General features: G+C 45.9%; 1 protein-coding gene across 7 annotated transcripts in view; it reads right to left on the bottom strand.

The window, feature by feature from the left end:
- ezh1 (enhancer of zeste 1 polycomb repressive complex 2 subunit) overlaps positions 1-20,677 on the bottom strand; it is a 57,123-nt gene extending 36,446 nt beyond the window's left edge. For 3 of the 7 annotated variants that reach the window (XR_013573397.1, XM_078529513.1, XM_078529516.1), the window contains exons 1-10: positions 20,544-20,677; positions 20,135-20,263; positions 18,894-19,013; positions 18,604-18,724; positions 10,830-10,994; positions 9,418-9,520; positions 8,362-8,525; positions 2,957-3,048; positions 2,224-2,419; positions 1,811-2,097 (exon numbers count right to left, since the gene is read on the bottom strand). Coding sequence is in view for 6 of the 7 variants with exons in the window: in XM_078529513.1 (XP_078385639.1) it covers positions 1,811-2,097; positions 2,224-2,419; positions 2,957-3,048; positions 8,362-8,525; positions 9,418-9,520; positions 10,830-10,994; positions 18,604-18,724; positions 18,894-19,013; positions 20,135-20,263; positions 20,544-20,669 (1,503 nt within the window). In the remaining variant the exon portion in view is untranslated. The remainder of the gene's footprint in view (positions 1-1,810; positions 2,098-2,223; positions 2,420-2,956; positions 3,049-8,361; positions 8,526-9,417; positions 9,521-10,829; positions 10,995-18,603; positions 18,725-18,893; positions 19,014-20,134; positions 20,264-20,543) is intronic. The other 4 variants (XM_078529514.1, XM_078529515.1, XM_078529517.1 and 1 more) reach the window with 4 other exon arrangements.
- Positions 20,678-21,372: the final 695 nt, after the last annotated feature.

Here is a 21,372-nt window from a genome sequence, read left to right as displayed (position 1 = left end):
AAGACAGCCTCACCTAAATCTAGAATCTTAGTGGCTGTTTTGTGTTTTTTTCAAATATAACCTTGAACTCAATCAGATTATAATTGCTATTAGGTGATTGTTCACACACGATTAGACTTTAAACTAAATCTGACTAATTACTCATTTCTAAATCTAATGTAGCCTTCCCACCTATACACAAATGGTCACACCAACCCCAGTCTGTACCTGCAGCTTTCTCCTAGAGGTTACTAAAATCTGGACCAAATGACCAGAAATTCCTCCCCCTCCTTTATGTGTCAGAGTCTCTCAAACTCTCAGGAGCTTCAATGGATCTGAGCTGGAGAGATGCGAGATGATGACATTGGCTTTGGATATGTTTACTCGGGACAATCTTGCTATTCACAAGCTCCTGCATACTGCAGTCCAAACACACAACCCACTCTACCATATCGTAACTTGCATTAATTATGAATACGTTTGTCTGTTCTAACTTCATTTTTAGCAGATTATCATGCACTAAGGGCTAAATCACTCAACAAAATGTTACATAACTACTGCCTCAAGCTTGCACAAACGACCGCAACTATTATAAGACAAAAGCAACATCTCTTTCATCTTCTGCACTAAATTCTCAACTTCCCATCCCATTCATAAAGCACCCTACGATAAAGATCAGTAACTATTCCTATGCACACTCTCCTGACCTGTCTACAGATCAGTAACTGTTCCTGTGCACACTTTCCTGACCTATCTACAGATCAGTAACTGTTCCTGTGCACATGCTCTCCTGACCTGTCTACAGATCAGTAACTGTTCCTGTGCACGCTCTCCTGACCTGTCTACAGATCAGTAACTGTTCCTGTGCACGCTCTCCTGACCTGTCTACAGATCAGTAACTGTTCCTGTGCACGCTCTCCTGACCTGTCTACAGATCAGTAACTGTTCCTGTGCACACTTTCCTGACCTGTCTACAGATCAGTAACTGTTCCCGTGCACGCTTTCCTGACCTGTCTACAGATCAGTAACTGTTCCTGTGCACACTCTCCTGACCTGTCTACAGATCAGTAACTGTTCCTGTGCACACTTTCCTGACCTGTCTACAGATCAGTAACTGTTCCTGTGCACGCTCTCCTGACCTGTCTACAGATCAGTAACTATTCCTGTGCACGCTCTCCTGACCTGTCTACAGATCAGTAACTGTTCCCATGCACGCTCTCCTGACCTGTCTACAGATCAGTAACTGTGCCTGTGCACACGCTCTCCTGACCTGTCTACAGATCAGTAACTGTTCCTGTGCATGCTTTCCTGACCTGTCTACAGATCAGTAACTGTTCCCGTGCACGCTCTCCTGACCTGTCTACAGATCAGTAACTGTTCCTGTGCACGCTCTCCTGACCTGTCTACAGATCAGTAACTGTTCCTGTGCACACTTTCCTGACCTATCTACAGATCAGTAACTGTTCCCGTGCACATTCTCCTGACCTGTCTACAGATCAGTAACTGTTCCCGTGCACACTCTCCTGACCTGTTTACAGATCAGTAACTATTCCTGTGCACGCTCTCCTGACCTGTCTACAGATCAGTAACTGTTCCTGTGCACACTCTCCTGACCTGTCTACAGATCAGTAACTGTTCCCATGCACGCTCTCCTGACCTGTCTACAGATCAGTAACTGTGCCTGTGCACACGCTCTCCTGACCTGTCTACAGATCAGTAACTGTTCCTGTGCATGCTTTCCTGACCTGTCTACAGATCAGTAACTGTTCCCGTGCACGCTCTCCTGACCTGTCTACAGATCAGTAACTGTTCCCGTGCACACTCTCCTGACCTGTCTACAGCTCTTGGTTTTCATCAATCTGGCAATGGCGCAGAAGTTGTTGAAATAAGTTCCATGCAAGACACGGAAGAGTGATTCCTCGGCACTAATCCAGGTGACATGCTCTGCGATTGGATTGTACTCATCCAATTCAGGACCCTCACTCTGCCCAGGGGTCTCACTTGGGCCAGAGGTCTCGGTCGGACCAGGGGTCTCACAGACATCGTCTGCCTCGCACGTTCCAGCCATTGGCTTCAGTTTGACTGGTGTTTGACTCCGAGAACTTCCCTCCGACAAATCTGCAACACAAATGTTGATCGAGTTACAGGATGAAATCTGATCGAGGAGCTCAGTGGGTTTATATCCTCGGCGGAGGCTGCATGGGGTGTTGGCCCTGGGTGGGGGTGGCTGGGTTGACAACTTACCCGAGAAACTCTGGGAATTTTCGCCACTGCATTCCCGGTCACTGTCGCCATCTTTCATCTCAATGACCGCAATGCAGGAGCCACTGGGCTGGTTCCAGTTACTATGGTGATGTTTTCTCCGCCGTCCTGTGCTCCGTTTTGCCCGTGTTTTGTTTTGAATGGCGGAGAGAGAGGCAGAAAGCTCCTTGGCTCCATCCTGTACCCGAGAATTGGGAAGAAGGTCAGGATCAGTATCCACCCCAAACTCAACATCAGAATCAGGCAGCAACTCGGCAAACCCAACTGGAGAGAGGGCTCCAGCATCAAACCCTCTCCTCTCCTCCCCCTCTGCCCTTCCACCCTCCCTTCCCCTTTGCACTCTTCTCCTGTCCCCCTTCCTTTCTCTCCAAGCTCTCCTCTCCCCCTCCACTCTCCTCACCCTTCTCCCCTCCCCACATCTCTCTCCTCTTTCCCCTCCCGTTCCTCCTTTCTTTCCTTCACATACCTCCCCATCCCTCCGTCTCACCTCTCCCCTCCCCTCATCTCATTCCTCCCCTGGCCCACCTCTCCTCTACCTTTGCCACATAATCAATCCCAAAGCACTGACAGACTGGGTAAGACCACAGCACCAGTCACACAGTGACCAGAGAGTGATGAACTTCATGGATCCTGCAAGAGTGGACATTGACCTTGTTGCATGGCCATGTATTTGCTCAGATTAACTCCCAGCATTTAAAATAAAATCCTTTCTCACCAGCAACATGAAGCAGTCCCGGCCGCAAGGTGTCGTTTCCACCAATATCTCTTTATTTTTCCGCTTGTACATATTTGGTGTCGCGTGGAAAGCTGCAAAAGTAAGAATCATATTGTAACAAGCCTTTGCATGAGCATTGGACCTACACAACAGACAAACATACGAATTAGGAGCAGGAGTAGGCCACTCGGCCCCTCGAGCCTGCTCCATCATTCAATAAGATCATGGCTGATCTGAATGTAACCTCATCCCCACATTCCCACCTCCCCCGATAACCTTTCACCCCCTTGTTAATCAAGAATCTATCTAGCTCTGCCTTAAAAATATTCAAAGACTCTGCTTCCACCGCCTTCCAAAGATTCACGACCCTCTGAGAGGAACAATTTCTCCTCATCTCTGTCTTAAATGAGCGACTCCTTATTTTTAAACAATGACTCCTGGTTCTAGATTCTCCCACAAGAGAAAACATTATTTCCACATCCACCCTCAGGATCTTAAAGGTTTCAATTAAGTCGCCTCTAACTCTTCTAAACTCCAGTGCGTAAAAACCTAACCTGTCCAACCTTTCCTCACAAGACAACCAGCTCATTTCTGGTATTAGTCTAGTAAACCTTCTCTGAACTGCTTCTAACACATTTACATCTTTCTTTAAATAAGGAGCCCAATACTGTACACACTACTCCAGATGTGGTCTCACAGTGCCCTGTATAACTGAAGCATAACCTTTGTATTGCATAACTTTTGTATTCAATTCCCCTCACAATAAATGATAACATTCTATTAGCTTTCCTAATTACCTGCTGTACCTGCATACTAACCTTTTGTGATTCATGCACTAGGGCACCCAGATCCCTCTGAATCTCAGAGCTCTGCAATCTCTCACCATTTAGTTAATAAGCTTCTTTTTTATTCTACCCGCCAAAATGAACAATTTCACATTTGCCCACATTATACTGCATTTGCCAGATCTTTGCCCTCTCAATGAGCCTATCTTTGTCACACTGTAGCCTTCTTACATCCTCTTCATAATTTACTTTCCTACCTATCTTTATGCCGTCAGCAAATTTAGCCACCATTCCTTCGGTCCCTTCATCCAAATCATTTATATAAATTATAAAAAGTTGAGGCCCATCACTGATCCCTGTGGCACACTGCTCATCACATCCTGCCAACCAGAAAAAGACCCATTTATGCCAACTCTCTGCTTCCAGTTAGCTGGTCAGTTTTCTACCATGCCAATATGCTATCCCCTACACCATGAGCTTTTATTTTCTGCAGGGTATGGGGAGAGCGCGACATTGAGATAGAGGATTAGCCATGATCATACTGAATGGCGGAGCAGGCTCGAAGGGCCAAATGACTTACTCCTGCTCCTATTTTCTATGTTTCTATCATGGTCAAACACCTTTGATGTGGCACTTTATCAAATACCTTCTGGAAATCTAAGTACAGTACATCCACCCTTTATCCACAGCACATGTGACTCCTTCAAAGAACTCCAATAAATTGGTTAAACATGATTCCCTTATACAAAACCATGTCGACTCTGCTCGACTGCTTTGAATTTTTCTAAGTGTCCTGCTATAACATCTTTAATAATGGCTTCTAACATTTTCCCTATGACAGATGTTAGGCTAATACATAGACTCACACAGGAAAGCAATGGCACCTACACAATTGAGCTGTCAACCTGGTGAAGCTACAACACAGGACCACTTGTACACTAAACATCGGAAGCAGTATGCAATAGACAGAGCTACAACACTGGCATCTGCCTGACTATGTGGAAAATTGCCCAGGTATGTCCTGTACGCAAAAACCAGGACAAATCCAACCCGGCCAATTACCACCCAATCAGTCTACTCTTGATTATCAGCAAGGTGATGGACGATGTCGGTGACAGTGCTATAAAGCGGCACTTGCGTGGCAATAACCTGCTCACTCACGCCCAGTTCAGGTTCTGCCAGGGCCACTCAGCACCTGGCCTCATTACAGTCTTGGTTCAAACATGAGGTGAGGTGAGAGTGACTGGCTTTGACATCAAGACAGCATTTGGCCGAATGTGGCATCAAGGAGCCCGAGCAAAACTGGAATTAATGGGAATCAGGGGGAAAACTCTCCGCTGGTTGGAGTCATACCTAGCACAAAGGAAGATGGTTGTGGCTGTTGGAGGTCAATCTTCTCAGTTCCAGGACATCACTGCAGGAGTTCCTCAGGGCTGTGTCCTAGGCCCAACCATCTTCAGTTGCTTCATCAATGACCTTGCTTCATCATAAGGTGAGCAGTGTGGATGTTCGCTGATGATTTCACAATGTTCAGCACCATTTGTGACTCCTCAGATACTGAATGTCCATGTCCAAATGCAGCAAGACCTGGTCAATATCCAAGCTTGGGCTGATAAGTGGCAAGTAACATTCACACCTCACAAGTGCAAGCAATGACCATCTCCAACAAGAGAGAATCTAAGATCTCCCTGTGATATTCAGTGGTATTACCATCGCTGAATCCCCCACTATCAACATCCTGGAGGTTATCATTGATCAGAAACTGAACTGGACTAGCCATATAAATACTATGGTTACAAGAGCAGGTCAGAGGCTAGGAATCCTGCGCTGAGTAACTCACCTCCAGACTCCCCAAAGTCTGCCTACCATCTACAAGGCACAAGTCAAGAGTATGATGGAATATTCTCCACTTACCTGGATGAGTGCAACTCCAACAACACTCAAGAAGCTTGACACCATCCAGGACAAAGCAGCCCGCTTGATTGGCACCCCATCCACTAACATTCACTCCCTCCACCACTGGCGCATAGTAACAGCAGTGTGTACCATCTACAAGATGCACTGCAGGAACTTGCTAAGGCTCCTTCGACAGCACCTTCCAAACCCACGACCACGACCATCTAGAAGGACAAGGGCAGCAGAAAGATCGGAACACCACCACCTGGAAGTTCCCCTCCAAGCCACTCACCATCCTGACTTGGAAATATATCGCCGTTCCTTCACTCTCACTGGGTCAAAATCCTGGAACTCCCTTCCTAACAGCACTGTAGGTGTACCTACACCACATAGACTGCAGCAGTTCAAGAAGGCAGCTCACCATCACATTCTCAAGGGCAACTCGGGATGGGCAATAAATGCTGGCCCAGCCATCAAAACCCACATCCCAGGAATGAATTAAAAAAAAACATCCTGCCAATTAGAGTACCTGCCCAGTATCAACTACTCTCTATCTCCTGCCCTTCAATGTCCTCACCAGATCAATAATTTGCCTTGAATTTCATGGGCTTCAATTTTAACTAACAGTCTCTTGTGTGGGATTTCACCATTTGCCTTTTTGAAATCCATTTAAATAACACCCATAGACATTTCCCTATCCACTAGTTGAATCATCTCTTCAAAAAAATCAATTAGGTTCATCGGGCATTGGCCTAACCTTTATGAATCCAAGCTGGTTCTCTCTGGTCAGTAAGTTTTCAAGGTGCTCATTCACTATTTCCTTCATACGGAAGCTTGTAATTCCCCAGCAGAAGTTGGATTAACTGGTCTATAATTCCCTGTTTTTCCCTCACTCAGCTTTCTCAAAGAGTGGAGTGACAGCAATTTCCCAATCTAAAGGAACAATTCTCGAATTGAAAGAATTTGGGAGATTATAGTAGGGGCAACTACAAAGTTCTCACTAAAATCCTGGCATAGGAAGCGTCTGGTCCTGGTGAATCGTTATTTTTCAGTGTCATCATTTTCTCATTACTGTTATTTTGCTTACAATAATTTTGTTGAGTCTCTGATACATTATTAGTTTCCTTGGAGTGTAGGCATGCTGACCTCTACTGTAAATACTGAGGCAAAGTAACTATTCAACATGTCCATCATTTCCTTATTTTCGTTAACAATGTCGCCATTATCAGTTTTCAAGGGGCCCACATGACTGCTGCCCACCCTCTTTTTCCGAATATAACTGAAAACCGTTTTGTGTTGATTTTGATGCTCTTTGCAAGCTTCCTTTTTGTAGCTCTCACTATCTGTTTTGTCAACCTTTGTTGCTCCTTGTGTCTCTTCCATTCACCAACGTCTGTGCTACTTTTTCTATTTCTGTACGCTATTTCTTTAGGTTTTGTTGTCTCTTACCTCTTTAGTTGTCCATGGCTGGCCATTTTGGTAATTCGAACTCTTGACCTTTAGAGAGGTATAAACTGGTTCTGTGTCACATGAAATTATTTTTTTAAACATCTTCCATTGATCTACTGTCATTTTGTCCATTTGCTCAGTTTAATGTGGACAATCTCTGTCTCACCATACTGAAGTCAGCTTTACCTAAATCTAGAATCTTAGTAATAAGAGAAAATGCTTGAAAAACTCAGCAGGTCTGCCAGCATCTGTGGAGAGAGAAACAGAGTTAACGTGTCGAAACCAATATGACTCTTTTTCGGAACACTGAATCATATTGGACTAAAAACATTAACTCTGTTTCTCTCTCCACAGAAGCTGCCAGACCTGCTGAGTTTTTCCAGCATTTTCTATTTTTATTTCAGATTTCCAGCATCCACAGTATTTTGCTTTTATCCTAGAGTCTTAGTACCTGATTCGTGTTTCTCCCATTCAAACACAATGTTGAACTCAAATCATATTAGGGTCACTGTAAGGTAATTATTCATGGACCATAAGATCTTAAATAAATCTGGATCATTGCTCATTATTAAATTTCATGGCATTTCTCCCTGTTGGTTCTAGGACATATTTTTGCAGAAAACTAACCCAGGCAGACTCAAGAAATTCACTCTGTTCTGGAATGTGCTAGACTGCTACGCCAATCTATGAGAAACAATCCAGATATTACAACCTTTGGTGTCCTATTCTTCAATTTAGCTTCTAGTTCCAGGAGCTCTCCAAGCAGAACTCTTGCCCGTAAAAACCCATCTATTCACTAATGTCCTTTAGGGAAGGGCATCTGCCATCCTTACCTGGTCTGGTCTACGTGTGGCTCCAGACCCACAGAAATGTGGTTGACTCTTAAATGCCTTCTGAGCGAGGGGAATTAGGGATGGGCAATAAATGCTGGTCTAGCCAGCAACATCCACATCCCATGAATGAATAATAAAAAAAAGGGAAAGGACGTGAGAATAAAATGGGAAACATAGTTTAGATGCTGCATAATTTCTTTCTCTACAGTATTTCCCTGTTAGTGTTTGTGCTCTTACCAGTTTAATGTACTGTCTATTTGACAGCTCCTACTTCAGCTCCCACCCCCACCCTTCAGCCCCAGCATCGTTACTGCCACCAATGGGATTCCAAATAGGAACTCTCCCCTTTCTTATATAACAGGAGGAAACTCTATCCCAGGGCAGCACAGGCTATACAAACAGTAATTTTATAGCACCTCAAAATAGCCTGATAGCTACTCACGGTGCAAGAAACAGTCATACTTGAAGCAGCGTCTGCAGAAGAGGGTGTGGAAGGAATGCAGGGACTGCTTACGCTGCACAGACTTAGCATTTGGTCCATCAATGTTCGGAGTGCACTCAGGGGGCATTGCTGATGGATCACAGAGTTTAGTCAGCTCCCAGTACCTGAAAAACAAGAAGAGCAAATGTCACTTGCCAGCCCAGCCCATGAAACCTGGGGAGCAGGAGTGGGAAGGGGAAGGCAGGAGTGGAAAGGGGAAGACAGGAGTGGAAAGGGGAAGACAGGAGTGGAAAGGGGAAGACAGGAGTGGGAAGGGGAAGACAGCAGTGGGAAGGGGAAGACAGCAGTGGGAAGGGGAAGACAGCAGTGGGAAGGGGAAGACAGCAGTGGGAAGGGGAAGACAGCAGTGGGAAGGGGAAGACAGGAGTGGGAAGGGGAAGACAGGAGTGGAAAGGGGAAGACAGGAGTGGAAAGGGGAAGACAGGAGTGGAAAGGGGAAGACAGGAGTGGGAAGGGGAAGACAGGAGTGGGAAGGGGAAGACAGGAGTGGGAAGGGGAAGACAGGAGTGGGAAGGGGAAGACAGGAGTGGGAAGGGGAAGATGAGGGGGGGACAAAGAGAAGGGTCGAGGGGAGGGGGGAACGAGGGGAGGGGAAATGAGGGAAGGGAAATGAGAGGAGGGGGGACAAAGAGAGGGGGACGAAGAGAGGGGGGCATGAAGAGAGGATGGGGTGAGGGGAGGGGGGAACGAGGGGAGGGGGGAACAAGGGGAGGGGGGAACGAGGGGAGGGGGGAACGAGGGGAGGGGGGAACAAGGGGAGGGGGGAACGAAGGGAGGGGGAACGAGGGGAGGGGGGAACGAGGGGAGGGGGAACGAGGGGAGGGGGGAACGAGGGGAGGGGGGAACGAGGGGAGGGGGGAACGAGGGGAGGGGGAACGAGGGGAGGGGGAACGAGGGGAGGGGGGAACGAGAGGAGGGAGGAATGAGGGGGGGGGGGAACGAGGGGAGGGGGGAACGAGGGGAGGGTAAAACGAGGGGAGGAAGGTGAGTTCTCACTTCTCTCTCAAGTCCTTCGATGAGCCCCTATCGGGAAACATCATGGCAATTGCTTTGAAGATCTTGTCCGGTGGCAGCCTAGTGTTCTGCTTCTCCTCAGTCCCTATAACATTCAGTTAGAGCAGGGTTAAAAGAGCTGAGACAGACAAAACCCAGCCAGAAATCTGAATAAATGAATTTTAATTATTCTGTAGGTCACAGGCTGAATACACGGAGTCAGAATTAGCATTTCTCCTTTTCCTTCCGACCTCTGAGGGTTTGCAAAGTCCGACTGCCACTTGATGGGCGGATAAATCATTATAATGTTTAAATTCTGCTCCCACAGTGCAACTGAAAGTCTGATTTAAATTTAACGGAACTCCAGGAATCTAGAAATCTGGGAGTGAAATGGAGTCTGGCAGTGGATTCCAGGGAAGTGCCCTTTCCAGCCCTGTTTGTGGTCCAGGAGGAAGACAAGTACGTCCCCCAATCCCTGAAGCTCAACTTTGGCCTCTCCCCACTGCGATAAATCAAACCCTTGATCCCCTCCAACCCCCAATCACCAGGCTGCGAGACCCTCGTCTCAATCTCTGCATAATGCCCTCCAAAACTCAAACTTTCTCTCCCAGTAGCTGTACTCTGGCCCCTTGGGTCCTCCGTTGTGCACCTACCACTGGTTTTCCCACTTGGCAAACTGCCAATTATGGCTGGGCGGCAAACCAATGAGAAAATGATTATAAGGTCATGCCAGGCTACCTGAATCCCTGTGAGTCTCTTCCCCTCAATAACTCACTCTCTCCCTGTAAATATCAAGCCATCCTGTTGGGTTACAACACCCACATCCCTTCAGACAGTTCATCTGGATACCTGAACCAAAGCCAGAATCAGGATCAATACAGGCTTGCATTTATATATCACCTTTCACAACCTCAAGACAACACAAAGCATTTCTCAGCCAATGAGGTGCTTCTGTGTATTGTGACTACTGTGATGTAGGAAATGTGGGAGCCAGTTAGACACAGCAAGTTCCCACAAACAGTAATTTGATAATGACCATCTGTGTACAAGCCAAAATACAGCGACCTGTCTCTCCACCAAAAGCCAGCTGTTCAATGCAATCCCCCAATAAGACCCCCACACATCCCTTGCAGGAGCCCCTTTGTGTGGGTTCAATCAGCTCTGCATTAATTTCAGGAAAAAAACAACCGCTCCTTCAGTGTTGTTGGGTCAACATCCTGGAACTCCCTCCCTAGCAGCACTGTGGGTATACCTACACCACATGGACTGCAGCGGTTCAAGAAGGCAGCTCACCATCACCACCACCTCAAGGGCAACTAGGGATGGGCAATAAATGCCGGCCCAGCCAGCGAAGTCCACATCCTGAGAATTAATAAAACAGACTCCCATCAGGAGAGGTCAGTGCAAAGACTCACCATCCTCAATGCTCTGATTACTAGAGTGGGACTCATCCTGTCCTCGTTTAATATTCTGTCTGCTGCTGTTCCGAGAAGGAGCTGCTGGCTTAGCTTCATCATCTGACTCCCGACTGAGGCCGTGAACAAGCGCAGTGAAGATCTCATCATTGATAAAATCACACTCTGCAAAAACATAGAGGCATTAACCCTATCTGCTCAGCAAATATACCACACGCCCGGCAATGGATCTCCACAGCTGCTGTGGAACTCCACATCTGGCGATCGGTTGCTATAAAACATGGCGACACCAGGAGAGGATCACCAACAAAATTCTAGCAGTTCCATTAGAGGCTGAGTGGGAACACAAAACTCTTCTCTCCTTTCCAACAATCTTCCACAATCATACCCTCAGATTCTTCATCTGTCTCACTCCCTCTCTCATTCATTCCCTATCTCTTTTTGTCTTCCCATTTCTCTCTCTCTACCCTTCTCTCCCACAATCTCTTGCTCCTGTCTTTCTCTCGTCTCCCCTTCCCCCCAACCGCCTCTCTCTCCCTCTCTCCTGTCTTTGTCTCTCACCCGTATCTGCCTCTCTCTCACCGCCCTTGTCTTTCTCTCTCTCTCTGTCTCTCTTAGGATGCTCATGTGGAGTCATAGGCTTTTTGTCACAGAGCAGCCTAGCTGGACAGACTGCAGCTTTGATTGTTCTCAGTGCTGCAAGCTGAACTGTGTGCAATGAGTAGCTGAGACACTTGATGGGTCTCAGGATCTCAGATGACAGACCACTTCCAATCTCTTGTTGAAACAGCCTAGAAGCACAGGAATGGCTTGTATCAGATGTTTTATGTGCATGACCTTGGCATGCAATGTGGAATGCTGCATGAGATAAGCAGTATGCAGAATGCCTGATGGAGGTGGACTGGAGATGTTGACAACATCACAGCAAGGAAGTTATCGTGGCACAAGCCAAGTGGGAACATTCACTGTATCTTACAGATTCAAACCTTTTAGTAAAGGCACAAATTCCACACAAATTGAGAAACAAACTTATTACATAAAATTAATGAACAATCAGAATAGAGTTTGATGACAGAAATTGAAGATAAAGTAAAGTGAAATTGAACTTAACACTGAAAATAGCATCCAAATAGTCGTTTGGTAGTACAGAAATTGAGTATTGCTGAAAAAAAAGACATGCCGAAGTTTTTCATCTTGCACTCATCAGGACACTGTGAGAATACCAATATAAGGGGAAAACAACTACTTATACTGTATGTGAAGAGAGTGCTGATTAGTTGGCAAGTGGACTCTGATTGGTAGCAACGTTGCGATGGAGAATGCACCAAAGATGGTGACTGACAGTTAACTGCGAGCATTGTTTGAAATTTAAATCAGACAGCTTGACCCTGATTGGTCAAGGCATTGCCCTGAGGAACGAGCCAGCAAATGGCTGTCACTTATTTTGTTTAGCTCAGTCGCAATGTATGTACATGTTCTTTCTGTCCGCAAAGAACAGGGCCCTGTGTATTATTATATGTAGTTTCCAGTACATGCAAATGCGCCGCACTGCGCACCCGACTGACAATCTTAAATTGGTTGTCAGTGTAAATCTTAGCACACTGAGGATTATTTAGCAAATGTTGTGCAATCGCAGAATCACATCTAATGTTGGACACTGTGTTTTGAGTTTTGCAAGCACGGGCTGGTTGGGTTCGGTCTGTACCCTAACCATTGCGAACAGTGGCTGGGACATGCTGTTTGATACGATCCTCCAGTCTTTGGGACATACGGCCTACATGCCTAGCATCACACTGGCACTGAAATTCATATACCACATGACTCATTTGTTGATAGGCAGAATGTGTTTTTGGCTTGATGGCAGCATCTGTTGGTGCCAAATACCGCTCATGTTGCTACTGCATAGTAACAGCGTGAAACAGCTAGCTTCACCTGTTGCTCAAATTTTTAGGATACCTACCTTGCCCTTCCAGGGTAATCTGAGGTAGACTGGGCGATTTTCAGAGCTGAAAGTGATGGCCTTAGGCCTGTCCATGAGTTTCCGAAATGATCTGATCAGGGTAGCCATTGTACTTCAGGATGCCTTTGATGCTGATAAGACCAATCTTATAGTGTTTAGAGCTGTAATTACTATGCAGCAGCAACACGAGTGGATATTCACCACTAACAGGACGCTGCTGTCAAGCCAAAAAGATGTTCTGCCTATCACACAAATGAGTAATGTGGTAAATGAATTTCAGTGCCAGTGTGATGCCAGGTATGTAGGCTGTATATTCCAAAGACTGGCAGATCGTATCACAGTATCTCTACAGTGCAGAGGAGGTCATTTGACCCATCGAGTCTGCACTGGCTCTCTGAAAGAGCATTCCACCTAGTCCCACTCCCCTGCCTTATCCCTGTAACTTTGCACATTCTCTCTTTTCAGGTAGCAATCCAATTCCCTTTTGAATACCTCAATCGAACCTGCCTCCACCACGCTTTCAAGATGTTTGTTCCAGACTCCAACCACCCTCTGGGTGAAAAACAATGTTCTTCACATCACTTTTACTTCTTTTGCCAATTATTTTGAATCTGTGTCCTCCAGTTCTTGATTTTGTCCTGAGTGGGGACAGTTTCTCACGATTTACCCTGTCCATACTGTCACGATTCACTGGGGATAGTGCGCTGCAATATCAAGCCCCACTGTTCCTCAAGCCGTGACAAATGTGAAAAGTTTGATCAAACTACCAGATTTCCCCAATTCTACCAAACTGTTTAATTTAGGTTAAAAGAATACGAGCATCAGGTTTGTAAACATAATAAGCAAATAACTGTTTATTGAACAAACTGTCTTTAACTAGTGGTAAAAGAAAGAAATATGAACTGCTTACTTCTAACTCTATAACCTAGACTCTACCCCCTTCTTAAACCCCTACATACACACACATACAAGACACATAAGACACACAAAAATATGGATTTTAAGGGTGGGATAAAACAGTTCAATTGCGCCAATTCTGGAGTGTAGGATTCGATGGGTTGATTTTGATCAATGTCTTCCAGATTCCTTTCAGTTCTTTGTTGATGACATGAGGTGGTCTCCTAGCAATTTCAGTCCTTAGTTCACTGGTGGAGCACTTGCCTTTCAATGTCTCTAACAGTGATTTTCCCCTTTGCCTCTTGACAGGGGTTTTCAGAGACAGAGCAGGTTATAGAGATATGAGGAGAAAAAGCTAGCTAGCTATTATTGTGGAATTACTAGAATCTTCCATACACAGGAGGAAGAGGTTTTAGGTCTTGTTCCTTTCGGGCTAGGAGCTATTCTGCTGCACTGCCCCAACACAAAACCTGGTCACGTGTTCAAGAGTCAATTAAAACGTTGTTGCCAGGCAGCTTCTTTGGTCCAGGACTTCATTCCAGCACCATACTGTCTTTCATGGCACATTCTGTTCCAGGAAGGTAACATTATATATAATATATATATATATATATATATATATCTCATCCTGTTCCAGTGAACATGTCTTTCAAACTGCAGCCATTGTCATTTTAATCCACACTCCAACAGAAAATAAAAAGATATATTTTTCACAACAGTCCAACACAAATAAAAAGATCTCTTCCTTACAATACCCCTCAGGATCTTGAATACCTCTATCAAGTCTCCTCTCAGCCTTCTTTTCTCCAAGAGAAACAGACCCAACCTCTCCAATCTATCTTCATAGCTACAGTTCTTTATCCCTGGTATCAAACAGCATGCCCCAGCTGCTGTTCGCAATGGGCAGGGTACAGACAATACCCAGCAAACCTGTGCTTGCAAAAGTCAAAACACAGTGTCCTACATCAGCTGTGATTCCATGATTCAACAACGTTTGCTAAATAATCCTCAATGTGCTAAAAATTACGCTGACAACTAATTTAAGACTGTCAGTCAGGCTCGCAGTGTGACACATCTGCCTGTACTAGAAGCTACACATATTAACACACAGGGCCCAATATTTTTTTATTATTAGTTCATGGGATATTGATATTGCTGGCTAGGCCAGCATTTATTGCCCAACCCTAATTGCCCTTGAGATGGTGGTGGTGAGCTGCCTTCTTGAACCACTGCAGTCCATGTGGTGTAGGTACACCCACAGTGCTGTTAGGAAGGGAGTTCCAGGCTTTTGAGCCAAAGACAGTGAAGGGACGGCAATATATTTCCAAGTCAGGATGGTGTGTGTCTTGGAGGGGAACTTCCAGGTTGTGGTGTACCCATCTATCTGCTGCCCTTGTCCTTCTAGATGGTAGTAGTTGTGGGTTTTGAAGGTGCAGACATAAAGAACATTGCACCTGTTTCAGCACAACAAAATAAGTGGCAGTCATTCGCTGACTCATACGTCAGGGCAATGCCTTGGCCAATCAGGGGTCAAGCTGCCTGGTTTAAATTTCAAATAATGCTTGGCAGTTAGCTGTTAGTCACCATCACTGGTACATTCTCCATAGCAACGCCTCTACCAATTAGAGTCCACTTGACAACCAATCAACACTTTCTTCTCATACAGTACAAATTGTTGTTTTCCCCTTATATTGGTATTCTTGCAAAGTGTCCTGATGAGTGCAAGATGACATGTCAGCCAATGGCAGAGGACAGCCAATGTGGTACCGTTATTCAAGAGAGGAAGGGATAAACCATGGAACTACAGGCCAGTCAGTCTAACCTCAGTGATGGGGAAACTATTGGAAGCAATTCTGAGGGACAGAATTAATCTACACTTGGAGAGGCAGGAATTAATCAAGGACAGTCAGCCTGGTTTTGTTAAGGGGAGGTCACGTCTGACCAATTTGATTGAATTTTTTGAAGAGGTGACCAGGTGTGTAGATGAGGGCAATGCATTTGACGTAGTCTACTTCAGCAAGGCTTTTGATAAGGTCCCGCATGGGAGACTGATAATGAAAGTAAGAGCCCATGGGATCCAAGACAATTTGGTAAATTGGCTGAGTGGCAGGAAACAGAGGGTGTTTTTGTGACTGGATGCCTGTGTCCAGTGGGGTTCCACAGGGATCGGTGTTGGGTCCCTTGCTGTTTGTGGTATATATAAACGATTTAGACTTGAATGTAGGAGGGTTGATTAGTAAGTTTGCGGATGACACGAAAATTGGTGGGGTGGTAAATAGTGAGGAGGATAACCTTAGATTACAGGAGGGAATAGACAGGTTGGTCAGATGGGCTGATCAGTGGCAAATGGAATTTAATCCAGGTAAGTGTGAGGTGATGCACTTGGACAGGACAACCAAGGCACAAGAAAACACGATGAATGGTAGGACCCTGGGAAGTACCGAGGATTAGAGGGGCTTTGGTGTGCATTGTCCACCGGTCCCTTAAGGTAGCGGGACAGGTAGATAAGGTGGTTTGTATGGGATACTTGCCTTTATTAGCTGACGTATAGCGTATAAGAGCAGGGAGGTTATGCTGGAACTGTATAAAACACTGGTTAGGCCACAGCTAGAGTATTGCGTGCAGTTCTGGAATCCGCATTATAGGAAAGATGTGACTGCATTCGAGAGAGTGCAGAGGAGATTTACCAGGATGTTGTCTAGGCTGGAGAGTTTTACTTATGAGGAGAGATTGGATAGACTGAGATTATTTTCCCTGGAGCAGAGGAGATTGAGGGGGGACATGATTGGGGTGTATAAAATTATGAGGGGCATAGATAGGGTAGACAGGAAGGAACTTTTCCCCTTGGTAGAAGGATCAATAACCAGGGGGCATAGATTTAAGATAAGGTTTAGAAGGGATGTGAGGAAGAATTTTTTCACCTAGAAGGTGGTGGGAATCTGGGACTCACTGCCTAAAAGGGTGCTAGAGGCAGAAACCCTCATAACATTTAAGAAGAATCTGGATGTGCACTTGCGATGCCATGACATACAAGGCTATGGGCCTAGTGTTGGAAAATGGGATTAGAATAGTTAGGTACTTGTTTGACCGGCGCAGACTCAATGGGCCAAAGGGCCTTTTTCTGTGCCTTTTTCTATGACTCAATGACTATGACCCTATGTCTCTTTTTTCAGTAATACGAAAATGGGTTCATTGGGGTTAGGGTAAAATAATGCTTAGGTTTAGCTACAGCATGGAAAAGAGAGCTGGAGAATCTTTCAAGTCCAGAGGATGATTTATTGATAAAACGGTAGTATTTCTGTGAGTGGAATTTTAGATTTCACGGTTGTATTTGGTACAATATTTTATGATTTCCTTTGTATGTTTCACCACATGTAATTTCAATTAATATGTAATATTAATGTACCAACTTACGAATGAAAGAGCAAATGGCTTGAGAGAGCATGCAACAAGGAAAGGTGTGGGATCCCGGGAGTTTCACCCCAAGGTTACTTGACTGAGTCAATGTTGAGGCCGGGGTTTGTTGGCCCCACCATGGTGGGTCCTGCCAAGGGGAATGTGGCAGGCCAGCCAAAGGTCTATTGACTTTCGGGTGGACCGGAAGATCCTGGAGGTGAGCAGGGCCAGAAAATCCCAGCCTGAGTCTCTTTCTCCTTGTTGGGGAGTCTAGAACTAGGTGTATCAGTTGAAGTTAAATACATACAGGTGGAGGACATTGATTGGACGATTACTTGGGCACATATGAAAAGTCACTTATTGATGCGAGTGGAGTGAAATCAGGAGATATATACCTGTAATGTTGTATTCTGTGAATAAATCTATTCCAAGTAAAGCCTGGCTTTGGATTCTTCCTTCACCAATTGACCATCAGGAGTACAACACTAGGGAGCATAGTCTCAGGATAACGGGACAAATATTTTGAATTGAGATGAGGAAAAATTTCTTCATGCAGAGTGTTGTCAACTTTTGGAATTCTCTACCACAGACTGCTGTGGTGCTCAGTCTTTGAGTACATTCAAGGCTGAGGTTAATAAGATATTTGGACGTTAAGGGAATGAAGAGATATGGAGATAGGGCTGGAAAGTGTAACTGAGGTGAAGATCAGTCGCGATCTGAGTGGCAGAGCAGGCTCAAGGGGCTGAATACCGTCCTCCTGCCCCTATTTCTTATGTTCTTATCAGTGTCTCCTCACTTATGACATGCTAGGTTTAACATTAATGTGCTGACATCACTGATGGAGTCGAGATTAGCAACAGGGATGCAGCCCAATTGTGTAACAAGCCACTTCCCCGGTTCTGCTGCTAATGGCACCTAATATCCTCCCCAACTCTGCACCCATAACCGGCTCACAACTAAGCAGGAGTCAGCCTCTCGCAGGAAGCAATATGGAAACCACAGGAATGCTGAAAAATGGAAATATGGGTATACGAATCAGGAAAGGATCATGTGGCTGGGTCTCTTTTCTCTAGAACAAAAAGGCTGAGGGGTGACCTAATAGAGTTCTTTAAAATGATGAAAGGTTTTGATAGAGTGGATACAGAGATTCCACTTGCGGGGAAGAGCAGAACTAGAGACTATCGATATAAGATAGTCACCAAGAAATCCATTGGGAAATTCAGGAGAAACTGCTTTACCCAGAGAGTGGTGAGAATGTGGAACTCACAATCACAGACAGTGGTTGAAGTGAATAGTAAGATACATTTAAGGGGGAAGCTAGACAAATGTATGAGGGAGAAGGGAATAAAGGGTTACATTGGTAGATTTAGATGAGGAAAGATAGGAAGCTGCTCGAGTACAGCATAAACACCAGCATGGAGTGGTGGGGCAGAATGGCCTGTTTCTGTGCTGTATATCCTATGTAAATATATTTGGTGATCTGTGTGACAAGGTGGTGACAGGAAAGACACAGTCACTTACCTCGGTCTCCATGCACTTTTCCATCATAATTATTAATCAATTCTTCAATAAAAACTCCATCCTGCTCCAGGACTTCATCTCCCATGTATGGGATATTGTGCAAAACAGTCTCATCCTCCACCTGCACAGTAAACAAGGACGAGTTAGTGAGGAAGAAAATGTCAGATACAGTAATTAACATAAATAGTGCTAATTCCTGGAAATGCGATCCTGCCTTTACCAAACACAGCCACTGATCTCAGGCACTCATGTAGCAGAATCATCTGCTCAGGGCCAACATAACTACATACCATGAAATTCTGCTGGAGTGGAGACCAGGAATACATAACCGGGCTCATTGCCACTGGGCTCAGCATCTTCTGTATGACCATCTGATTCTTGAAGCCAAGGAATAAACTCTCGACCATGCACTGCAATGAAGAAAAGGAGCAGTGAGGACAAGGGGAGGGAGGGTGAGCACAGTGAGAGTGCAGAGTAAAGGTTGTTCCTCTAACACTATCAAAAGCTCCAGCCACTGCCCACTCATTGCTAACTGGAGAAAGTGGTGTTATGGGAGGTGAGAATACATGAATGTGCATGTCCGGTAGACTGCAGGCCTGCCCTGCTGGTGAATATAGCTGCACTGGGGCACGGTGACCAGGTACAGTAGAAGCTGCCATGCTATCGGGTTCTGATAGGCCCTGGACATTATGTTTTGACTAGGTTTTACTAGTGATCATTTCCATAGTCTTTCCGCATTGGTATTGATTTGACTGAGGGCTGCCGTGCCAATGTCCATGAGATGCTGATCTCAGCCACGAGACACAAAGCTAGCTATTCTTCCTGCTGAAGTTGCAAAGTGGCACATCAAACCAGTGTGAGGTGCCAAGTTTTACTGGTTGCCACGTTTTCAGGTAGAAGGGAGTGTCTGACAGGAAATGGGATTGCTGCAATAAAACATGCAGCTGTGTATTTAGCCATTTCTCAAACACATCTGTTTACCTCTTCTTCCTGTTGGCTCTTGGTCTGCTTGCACCAATGGGTTTCCCATGTGTTGGGGGGGGGTGGGGAAAGGGCTGGGTGGAAGGCTATGAGGGGAGGAAGGCTCTGTGCCCACAGCTGCAGACAGATGTGTAAATATCTCACCAAAGTTGAAGGTCAGAGTTGGGGGAGTCTCCACTTCCCAAACAGAGGCTAATGGCAAACCCAGTAATGCGACTGAGATGCAAAAACCAGACTCACCATGAGGGAAGTCCCTCATTTATCCCAGAGTTAATACAATGGCTGTGTGACCTGTGAAAGTAAAGCCCTCACTGGCAAAAACCTCACTCGAGATTCCAGCTCCTAGTCACGGTGTCTGACATAACTCACAGCATCACAATAACGCATGCCTCTCCCACAAACCCCCTTCTGTCCCCTAAACCTCTCCTCCTCCTCCCTCTCATACTACCCCAACTCCGCACCTCCCCATCCCACCCCAAGAAGCCCTGCGGCGAATGCTTCCGCAATCGGCACAGTACTGCAGATTGAGCCACTCCACTTGAGACTCTACCTTCCGATTCCCAAAGCCAGCAGCTCCCACTGTTGTTACATTCATTGGCTGGATCCTCAGCTTCCTCCAATCTTCATTGAGAATTTCAGTTCGGTTCCTGATCTTGTTACGGTTACAGATAAACATTTCCTTCAGATAGAGAGGAAAGGAAAGGACAGGGTTTAAAGCAGGTTGGTAGAGAGTTGTTCAGTGTCTAACCTCGGACTCACCATGTAACTGGACTCCATCCTCTTTCACCAACCTCACAATTTCATTTAACAATAAGTTAAGTGTGCAGTAGGTGGATGGCTGAGGTGACATCCTCACCCATGGTCACTCATTGGAAATGTAAAGTGGGCCAAGCTCGTACACAAAAGTGAGGCAACACCACAGCCTGAAGCAGTTGTGAACATGACACACCCACCATTACCTTCACTTCATCTGCTCTCCGGAAGCGTTTGAGTTGTCGCAGGCGCATGTATTCGGACTTGACACGTTTCCGCCAGTCCATCGATAAATTGGCCAACGGTTTATTCTGAGAAGTTTCAGATTCCATCCTCAGCCTGGAAACCAGATCACACCAATCAGCATCATGCCAGGGTAGGTGGCAGTGTGAGCAATGCACACATTGGGAGAGACAATTGGTGTCAAGGGTGACACCAATTCAGAACCAAAAAGGTCTTCTTGTAGAGGCAGACACCAGGGCTCAGATACTAGATGAATATTTTGCAATAAATATGTAATGTGAGCTCAATGAATTCATTCATGTGCATATTTTGGCTGCCACTCTGGACCAGAGCCCATCAGACTATTTCCGCTTTTGTTCTTTACTCTTTCACTTTACTCCTACTCTGTTGCCGTGGTCCCTGGCTTCGCTCTCTGGTCAAGAAGACTACAGTTCCCTCTGTGCCTTGGATAGGGGGGGAGGGGGGAGTGAGGGGCGAGGGGGAAGAGTGAGGGGAGTGGGTGAAGTGAGGGGAGGGTGGGTAGTGAAGGAAGGGGAGGGGAGGGGGGAGTGCGGGGAGAGCGGGGAGTGAGGGGAGAGTGGGGATAGTGTGGGAGTGAGGGGATAGTGTGGGGAGTTGAGGGGATAGTGTGGGGAGTGAGGGGATAGTGTGGGGAGTGAGGGGATAGTGTGGGGAGGGGGATAGTGTGGGGGAGGGGATAGTGTGGGGAGGGGATAGTGAGGGAGGGGATAGTGTGGGGGAGGGGATAGTGTGAGGGGAGGGATAGTGTGAGGGAGGGGATAGTGTGGGGGA

The sequence above is a fragment of the Cetorhinus maximus genome, chromosome 25 (genome assembly GCF_964194155.1).
Source record: "Cetorhinus maximus chromosome 25, sCetMax3.hap1.1, whole genome shotgun sequence".
In the NCBI taxonomy this organism is placed as follows: domain Eukaryota; kingdom Metazoa; phylum Chordata; class Chondrichthyes; order Lamniformes; family Cetorhinidae; genus Cetorhinus; species Cetorhinus maximus.
The sequence above is the reverse complement of the archived record's forward strand: the minus strand, read 5'-3'. Positions and strand labels throughout refer to the sequence as shown.